At 42.1% G+C, this 10,000-nt stretch overlaps 2 protein-coding genes across 2 annotated transcripts in view; both read right to left on the reverse strand.

The window, feature by feature from the left end:
- Positions 1-2,573, reverse strand: part of erbb3b (erb-b2 receptor tyrosine kinase 3b) — a gene marked incomplete at its 5' end in the record, with an annotated part of 17,854 nt that extends 15,281 nt beyond the window's left edge. Inside the window, 2 exons of the mRNA XM_084479034.1 lie at positions 236-390; positions 2,474-2,573. Coding sequence (XP_084335160.1) covers positions 236-390; positions 2,474-2,573 — 255 coding nt within the window. The remainder of the gene's footprint in view (positions 1-235; positions 391-2,473) is intronic.
- A 4,565-nt stretch (positions 2,574-7,138) lies between these two features.
- arf3a (ADP-ribosylation factor 3a) overlaps positions 7,139-10,000 on the reverse strand; it is a gene marked incomplete at its 3' end in the record, with an annotated part of 4,957 nt that continues 2,095 nt past the window's right edge. Inside the window, 3 exon segments of the mRNA XM_084479144.1 lie at positions 7,139-7,300; positions 7,304-7,415; positions 9,736-9,859. Of these exon segments, the coding sequence (XP_084335270.1) occupies positions 7,139-7,300; positions 7,304-7,415; positions 9,736-9,859 (398 nt within the window).

The raw sequence follows: 10,000 nt of genomic DNA on the forward strand, positions 1-10,000 counted from the left end.
AGGGATCCCCCACTCTGTGTTCCTCCTCAACATTTCTTCCTCGATAATTAAGGGTTCTTTCTTGACCTCTAGGGTCAGGGGGGGGTCATAAATATATGGCCTGTTAAGCCCTTTGAGACGGTAGCTGTGATTAAGGGCTATCCAAATTAAATTGAATTGAATTGAATTGATTTGAATTGATTTGAAATTGAATTGAGAGGGATGGGGGAGGGAAGGTGTATGTGAAGCTCACTACCTTCAGGAAGGAGTAGTCCCGGTTCATGTCCATCTGGGTGATCTCCAGGTTGCCCATGATGATGCGGCAGCCCTCATAGCGGTCCTTGAACAGGTTGTACTGCTTCTCCTGAGAGCCTGTGATGCTCAGGCTGTTCTGGGTCCCGGTACACACCACTGTGTGACACACACAAACACAGTCATCATCATAGTCATATTCACATGATGTAATTGAGCAGAGCGCCTCTACAAGGTGTGTGTCGCTTGTTCAGTTGTAACTGTGAAGATCCCGTTAAGAGTGCGGGGCGTTTCACTTCAACATCCTTTGACTTAAACAATCCACACACTGGCAGCAGTGGTAGACTTTATCACGGTGTTATATAACGGGGTTATTCCAGGAGAATGGTACGGGGGTATGGTGCGAGTGGTGAGCGAGTAGCTTGTTTTCGATGTTGTTGTATCTGCTGGTGGTGATGCGAGGGGGTCTGAGGAGAAGGATAGGAATGCCATCATCGCCCCTCTGCATGGACTAGAGTCCCGCCTGGGGCAGATGGAGTTGCGAGTGGAGGGCCAGAGAGCTCCCAGACAAAGTCCCACATTGTGGTACAGTTATAAAAGTGGCCTGTGTGTTCCAGCCAGTGAAAAGTAATGCAACGATAGATAGTGCTTCTGTGCGTGTGTGAGACAGTGTTTGAGTGCGATTGTGCAAGTGTATGCGTCAATGTGTGTGTGTGTGTGTGTGTGTGTGTGTGTGTGTGTGTGTGTGTCAGTGTGTTTGAGAAAGTGTGTGCATGTGTGCATCAATGAGTGTGTGTGTGTGTGTGTGTGTGCCTATGGTGTATGTGTCTGAGATATTTGTGATGCTGAGATCATAGGACAATGGGCCGTGTGTGTGAACTACATTCTGGCATAAAGAAGGGGAATCTCGATGGCAACGGGACATACATGACTATCAGTCTGTTAATGAACACCAGACGTCGGGACATCCCTGTCGTTGTGTTATACACCTGCAATGGTCTCAGACCTTCCCGCTGTACATTAAAGTCTAAAGAGCTTTGTTTGGGCAAATGAAACCTATTCTAAACCTATTCTAAGTACATAAACCATTCTTGCTTCCTTATCAGGTCTGCTTACAGGAAATCAGGGCAATTATATACACACACACACACACACACTCACTCTCTCTCACACACACACACACACACACACACACACACACACACACACACACAAACACACATACACATACACACACACACACACACACACACACACACACACACACACACACACACACACACACACATGTTCCACACAGCAACCAGGGAAACACCTACACCTGGTCTAAAGGTTCATTGTCATGTCCTTGAGCAAATATTGACATTGAAGAGGAGTGGCGTTTGATAAGGCTCAATGGGCAGCTCCTGCCATGGCGGTGGGTTACAGCACGATAACTGAATGTAAAAGTATGAATGTATGACGTATGGAATGAATGAGACTGGATACTGTTATTGTTGGCTGACTGAACAAGGTTAAACAGCAGCATAACTCCATCTCCACACGGGTCATTTGCTCTTCGTTGGGATAATAGATCAGGTGGAGCCGAGTGCTGAGGCCAGTTACATAAAAAAAAGAGTAACATATTATAGTGTGATCACATTCTTACAACACATCTCATTAACCTTAAGGAGGAAGAACATGGTGGTTAATCATTGATAATCATAAATGTGTTATTGGAGGAAGGAATGCATACAAACAATCCCATTCCTGATTGTCAGATTAAAATCTAAACTTGTTTCTGTGAAGGTTGTGTGATCCGTGACAAAGAGGTTATTAAAGAGTTTAAGCTCTCATGCGACCCCTCACCTGATTTGGTCACAGAGTAGTCAAAGGCTCCTGGACAGGTGAGTCAGAGCGCAATTAAGTCATTGATAGTGAGTGTGGGACACACCCACATATGTAAGAACAAATGAGAGGGACGGCTGTTAAGCACTTTCCGGTGTGTGTGTGTGTGTGTGTGTGTGTGTGTGTGTGTGTGTGTGTGTGTGTGTGTGTGTGTGTGTGTGTGTGTGTTTGTTTTGATATGGAGATAAACAAAGAAACATTAAAGAAAGAAAGGTAGAAATAAAGGAAGGAACAAAGAAAGAAAGAAACAGCCTTAAAGTTACTTAGCACTAATCACAGATCTCATATGAACACCGAATAACAACGTAGAATAACTACGCTTAAACATCGATTGTAGATGTGTAATATCGCTCACCTTCGTCTGTTTGCGATGAAGTAGTATGTAGGTATGACAATAATGTCAAATACAGGAATGTTGTTTGCCATTTGTCCATGATGATGTCCAATCTTGTCATCGATAAATGACCATGACCCAAAAGACTTAGTAGACCAACAGGAGCGTCCAATATTTTTAGGAAAGGAAGTTTCAGAGAGTTTAACTGGGGATATACAATATCTCAGTTCATCTGAGATATTGTCCCAAAAAGAAGAAAGACAACGATTCTAAATAATCCAAAACTACGAGGCTGTAAAGCAGTCAAAGTCCAAGCGCCAATTCTGACAAGTAAATATCAAGTGGCCGTCCTCTGAAAGCGGTCTCAAGAAGTCACTCCTGATTGGACAGAAAACAATTATCTCTACCAATGGGAGGACGTTGCGTCTTTTTTTTTTTATAATCAGCGCATTATGCAGCAGGCAGCACAATTAAGAGCAACGCGGCAACATGTTGTTATTTGGACGAAGCCTAATTATACGTTTTAAAAAGTTTAAATGTAAGGGTTGAAACTTAAGGTTAAAACGGAAGCGTCGAAAGACAACCTGACAAATTGGCTGAACTTGAAAGGTCTATATTTGCGGTTTTGTTTTTTTAAGAATGGTCAATAAGAATATACCTTATTGTCCACAAAGTTTTAAATGTGTCTTTGCTATCATTATATACAACAACTGCATGGCATTTGTTCTATAATAGCCTCTTTAGCCTAAACAAATATGAATGAATGCCTACAAATTGGGTAGCCTAGCGTAGGGCTAATTGTATCTATGGGCTATATAATGACTTTATCTATTGACTAGGATTACCTCATCCATATTTTGATTTGGGGCCTTTTGAACCAAAACAAAATTAAAAACTTAGAAACACACGATGGAAAACGATGGCCTGCGCACAATCCTCTTTGTTGGCTGTTTATATTTATATTCCATGTTCTCTCTCTTCCTTTTATCGGTCGGGATTTGGGCAGTAAAGAGCAGTATTGTCCCCCCACCAGCCCTGTCAACTTGTTAATCACCTCCTAGATTCGTACGGAGCAGTCAGTCACAATGGGCGCATTGTCCACTGGCTGAGTGACTTCTGATCCCCGACCAGAACATGCCTAATTTGAGAAGATTTCCACAGTGCAGGCAACATTCCGAGGCAAGAAACTGCTTAATAGAGGCTGTTTCTGATCAGCCAACCGCTATATAAAATAATACATAATTAATAAGGAACGCATAAACATTAGTCATATATTAAGTTATTACAACGACGCAGATGTTTATGATCGAATCCGTTGGTCTTCTTCTTTTTAAGTCAACACTCAAATTCAGCAATTCAGTAGCCTATTGTATAATGCAAATATACATATTATGCACATATAATTGATTCGTTGTTATGTCTATAGCGAAAATAATTCTGAAAACCTTTAAATGTCACTCGTTAAGGTCAAGAAGTGTTATTCTATGTTTTATCCACCAGAGGGAGACATGGCATGAAGATTGGTGTTCATGCTATTATTGACTGTCTTTGGGAATATAACGTCATCGTTATCGTCATCCAACATTTTTCAAGACTCATTCTCTATTGTAGTCCTAGGGAATATTCAGCTAACGTTGTCCCAAATTAACTTGCTTGAATGGATATGAACGTTTGAACAATTGCCACCTAAAACGTTAAGTCATGAAGTAGCTTTTATGCTGAGCCACTTTGTCGATACAGAGAATGGTGGAGAGGGGGGCTCAGGGATTCATAACAATAGCAATCCTACCGTAATCAAAATATGTAATAAAACTATAATGATATTTAAGCCTTATCTATCTATGTACCAAAATCAGCTTGGTGATTAACATGAACACCAGGACACCTGTCTGCTGCTGGTGTATCCCCCCCCCCCCCCCAGTACTCTGAGTGGGCCCTGAATCAGCCCGGTGGGCCAGCCTCGCCCCAGGCGAGGTGTGGGGGCGAGCGCCTCTGCCTTTCAATGCTGCCACTCCCAGATTGATGAATTGATTGTGGAGCTGCTGCCAGTATGTCTGTGCCCTGCCCGAGGGCGTCCCGGTTACGGCAGAGAATCCCAGCTATGGCACCCATCCTGGGGCCGCTATTGTAGTTGTCCTGCAGGGGGCCCTGGGGGCTGAGGGCCCGGGGAGCCACTCTGACCCGCATACTGCTGTCACACCCCTGGAGACACAGCAGCGTTCTCCCTGACGCAGGCCTGTGATTGGCCGGTCGGTCGTCTAGCCATGATGACTCTACACAGCAGAGCAGCTCTAATGGGATTGTGCCGGACCTGTGTCAGAGCAGTGGTTAAACGGCCAGGGGATAAGAATGGCCTGACCCTACACTCTTCTGATAAAGGAAGGGAGAAAGAGGTGACTGACAGAATGTCCCTGATGGGGGATGAAGAAGTGACCAACCCTAGACTGAAACCCACAGCCTGATGGGGAAGCTTTACAAATAAATACTTTTTAATCCTGTCCCATGGCCATCATGACATCTGCAGTTAGCCTTCGGTAAGAAGTCAGAGTGGAACAAGCATAACGAGCATAAGGCATAGATATCTAACATTCATTTAAAAAAAGGAACTCCAGACCTATTGTGCGTTAGAGGAGGGTTGTTAATTAACCAATTAACATGTCATCAATTTACTTTTAAATGGGTTTATATTGAGCAATCACAGAACATCATGAATGAATAAGAAAAATTTAAGAAAATGTATGAGGTGCACAAATCAATCATTGTGTTTTGGTATTTTTATTGATCAATCATAATGTCAGGAGCAACTGAATCATTAAACATCTTGGCACCAGTCTTTTACGTTTTTTCTCGTGATAATATACATCTAAATACATCAAACCAGTCTGAGTAATATTGTATGCTTTATCCCTTTGATAATATCACCAGTCTGAGTAAAATTGTCGATAATAATATTTATTATAATAATAATATCCATCTTGATATACAGTATAAATTCAGTTGCAGTAACGCTGGCTTGTTTTTGTCAATGTTTACGTATTTTCAATCCTTAAATTACATTTTTCCACAACAGTTGTTAATGCATCATTGTTGCTTTTTGAAAGGGAGAGCATTTAAACGTAGGAATTTCTAATACCTACGTAGAAATGTTACCAAAAAGAAAGTAACCACTGGCAATATTAAGGCCACAAAACAATGTTTCACACTGAACTGAAATAAAGTTACATCACACACTCAAGCTGTTTTCACTTCAGCATATCCGCCCAACAAATGTACGCAGATATCGATTAGTATATCAACAATTTCAACTGAACCATAAATATTATTGGATCTTGTAACATGAACATATATACAGATGTGTGGACATACAAAACATGCTCTTGCATATTAGAAGTTTTCTTTTTTTGAAGTAAACTCGACACTTAATCCATCACATGTATCAGTCCAGTAGCGGTAACTGGATGTAACTTACTATTATAACTTAGAACAACTTATAATAACTCTAGAGATCTTTTACAATATGGACATGCCTTGTGATGCAGTTTCACTCTCATTCTGATTCCCACTTGTTTTCTTCTGACGGCTCAGGGCAGCGCGGTTTGAACAACGGGTAATAAAATCATGAATGAACATGAGCTTAAAGTTATGCATTTACAGCTTATCACCTGAAATTAGACATTAGAACATTAAAAATGTGCAAATTGTATCACTACAGCAGTGCTCATACGATATGAATCGAGCCACATAATAGACATTGACAAATGTACAGGCAATGTACAAACAATGACACACAATTTCCACTGAGCAGCCCTCAGCAGGGTGAATACTTAGCATGATAGAGCGTAGCTTCCCGCGCAAGCAACTAAATATATAAATAAATAAAAAGTTTGAAACTATTCATCTCACAGTAGCCCTCTGGACACTAGCCAATAGCAGCATCATCCTCATCAGTTTATCTGATGCACTGGTTCAACATAGTTGAATCCTCAGTTTACCAGTTTAAAGGAAGGCTAATGGCTTATTCTGAACTGGTGAGTGTTCACAATAGTCAACAGTAGTGTTGCCAATCTACTACAGCCTAGGATTATGTTTATTTCCATGCAGTTTGGGCAGTTTTATATGAGGTACAAGTATGTATTATATCCAAGTGGGTTAAATATACATTGCATAATATGCATATTCAGAAAAGCAAAGATAAAATGAATGAGTGCAGATATTTAACAAATAATTTAAATCTTGAACCTCTTGACCGTTCAGTCTCATGATTTAGTATAGCATAGTTTTGACTACTGAACGAAACCTTATTTTGTGAAATTAAGTATACAATAGAAGTGATCTCTACCATAATGATGAGCAGCAATCAGAAGACGAGTCTCAGTTTCAGCTCCACAAACTGTTTAACCACTTCATCTACTGGCTTATAATTATCCCAAAACATTAATCTTAATGTGATCATTTAGAATAACGTTTTTCACCACGCTTGTATTTATTATTACTTAGTCATCAAAACAGTCACCTTCGATGCAACAAAATAACATGAACCAAAGTAAAGCTTTCGACTTTTAGAACTTAAAGTGGGAGCATTGCGAGTAACTTTACAGTGGTACCTCTCCATGTAAACTCAATGCACCCATATGTTAACCACGGCTTAATGCTAGGCTCCTCCCCCGCCTCCTACCAATGGGACGCTCACTTCTTGTTCTTCAGCTGATTGGCCAGCCAATCGAGGCCCTCGTAGAGGCCGTCTCCGCTGGTGGCGCAGGTGGCCTGGATGTACCAGTTTCGGTGGCGTAGCGAGTGCAGGCCCAGCTTGTCCGTGATCTCCGCCGCGTTCATGGCATTGGGCAGGTCCTACGAAGCAATCAACAGCCAGTTTATATCAACTGCTTTATATTTTACAGTTATTAGGGGTCCTACGAAAAACGTAGGAACCCTATTGTGTTCGTTAGTATTATTATTTTCCTGACTATTCGGCTCCAAAAGTTATAAAAAACTGGCAGGCTTGTAGAACTCGTAAAATGAGTAAGGGAATCAAAAGATGGGCCAGAATAACACATAGGTGGCGCCTGGAAGTTCAGCATTTCAACAGGCTGCCATTACCACTAGGAAGGTGCAATATGCATGAAACTTGTTAACATGCACCATTTGTCATGATGAACAACTTTTAAACGCAACCCAATATGGTCAGGCCATTTGGACTTAATGCAATGGCTACAACTTGACCAAACACACACTCAAAAGATTTGGTGCCAGAACTGGTAGAAGCTGCAAACTCGGCAAACATGTACCAGGTGACTGTGGGACGATATGGTAATGCATTCATAGCAATAAGGCCAAAGACGTTATAGATATACATTTTAAAGTGAAATATTTGCACATCATCAATGTTTAAACAGCTCTAACATTACGTCAAAAACACGTAGGCTCGGCTGTTGGCTACAAAGAGTATATTCCATAGTATACCCATGACAAATTTCATCTAAATTGGATGCATTTGTTTGAAGTTGTCTTTCTGAACCGCGGCCTCTCTCCCATAGACATATAAAGAGTAGACGCCGCATTGGCTGCCGGCCGCCATCTTGGACCGGTCATCGTCGTTGCATAGCAGCAGAAGACACAAGATGCCAGAGCGCTGTGCAGCATATTCCTGCTCAAATCGGCGGACCATCGCACACAGAGCTTGAGGGATTACTTTTCAGAAGGAGACACAGTTTTGCATCGCCAACCATCATTCTGTCTTGTTGTCATTGGTTATGTCTGTGTTTCATAAGACAAAGGCTGCACCACATTGCCAAACTCGCCTCTCTTGAACTGCAGAAAGGGAGCACGAGAAAGAAGCTCTGCAAAACAGTCCTCTTTCAGGGGTTTTAGCTCATACAAAAACTTTCATGTGTTTAGATATAGATATCTAATGTATTCATATATTGTTTATGTAGGCTATGTCTATAGCCTAATCATATATTGTTTATTCAGCTTATTAAAATAGCTGACTTTACTGCCCCTATCTGTTTCTGCTTCTCTATCATATTTATAGTCTGTGATTTGCAAAATACCTATCATGGCCTACATCACATATCATAGGGTGACCAGATGTCACTGTTTTTGGTTGCCTGTCCCTGGCTAAATACAGAAAAAACGACTTGTCCCCGTTTTGTTTTTGTAGATTATGTTTTGATCTCGGACGTCTGGTCACTTTATATCATATATCAGAATATTCTATTACTGTTAAGCCCACTATGAATATTAAAACAAGCCGAACCATGTGTCCTGTATCATAGCTACATGTATAACTTTGCAGCAAAAGAACCGCCTGAAAATCTGTTAGGTATTCAGTGAGGTATGATTGAAATATATGAAATGCACTTTGTACGCTTTTGCGGGAGCCAATCACCAAGCTGGCTTCCCCCCCTGGCTTCCCCCCCTATTGGCTGGTTTAACACAATGACGACAGGGAAGCGACGGCAAGCAGCCAATAGCGTACAGTTATTTGAACTAGGCCCATTGATCACGCCTCTTGTGCTGAAGAAAATGACAGCAGTCTGCCCATACCAACGTGCAATCTACCCTAATCATGCTACTGCAGAGGTTTGGTGCTATTTTGAGCAATATTAGTGGTTAAAAAATGCAGATTTGGAAGCGTTCGCTTTGCCCCTAGCCAATAACATGGAAGCCATTTGGGCTAGGGTTACATTGCTCCGGGCAACTTGGGGCAAGCTCTATACTCAATTATCAACGAAGTGTCTGGAGGGCTTATTTTATGGGTCTTCATGCCAAAAAAGACCCTGGGCAAACTTTCGCTGGAATTACACTTTAAGAAGAACAAAAGTTGAACACTGCATGCAGCACTCACCTAACTAGAGTAGAGGTCATAACAGCTTAAACGTATATAAGGATAGTCTATTGGTTAGGGTATGGAGGAGCCAGCAAGAGATTTTGTACTATTATTATATATTACATATATGTAACATATATTAAATGTCCGCAGCCTAACCCATAGATATGGTTGGGTCAGAGAAGTCCTGGCCCCTACCTGGCAGACTGTTAATCCCTGATAACAGGCTACACTCAGCTCAGGAGGTAGAGCGGGTTGACCTCTGACCAGAAGGTTCCTAGTTTGATCCCGGGCCCCTCCTAGCTGAGTGTCGAGGTGTCCCTGAGCAAGGCATCTCATCCTAACTGCTGCTGACGAGCTGTCTGTCGCCCTGCGTGGTTGACTCCGCCGTCGGTGTGTGAATGTGTCCATGAATGGTTGTAAGTCGCTTTGTATAAAAGCCTAAAATGTAAATGTAAATGGTGTACCTTGGGTGTTCTGGAAGTAGTGTCTCCACAGGGGGCGGATTTTGTCCTGGCCGCCGACGTCCCAAACGGTGAAGCTGATGTTCTTGTACTCCACCGTCTCCACGTTGAACCCTGCATGACGGGGGGGGGGGGGGGGGGGTCAGCGAGGGGGAGAGTTAGGTCAACAGATGTCAGCGAGGGGGAGGAGTTGGGTCAACAGGTAACTTGTACAGGAGGATAAAGAGAAGAACCCGATGCAGATTTGATCAAAAG

The sequence above is a fragment of the Micromesistius poutassou genome, assembly GCF_964030765.1.
Source record: "Micromesistius poutassou genome assembly, chromosome: 15".
Lineage (NCBI taxonomy): Eukaryota > Metazoa > Chordata > Actinopteri > Gadiformes > Gadidae > Micromesistius > Micromesistius poutassou.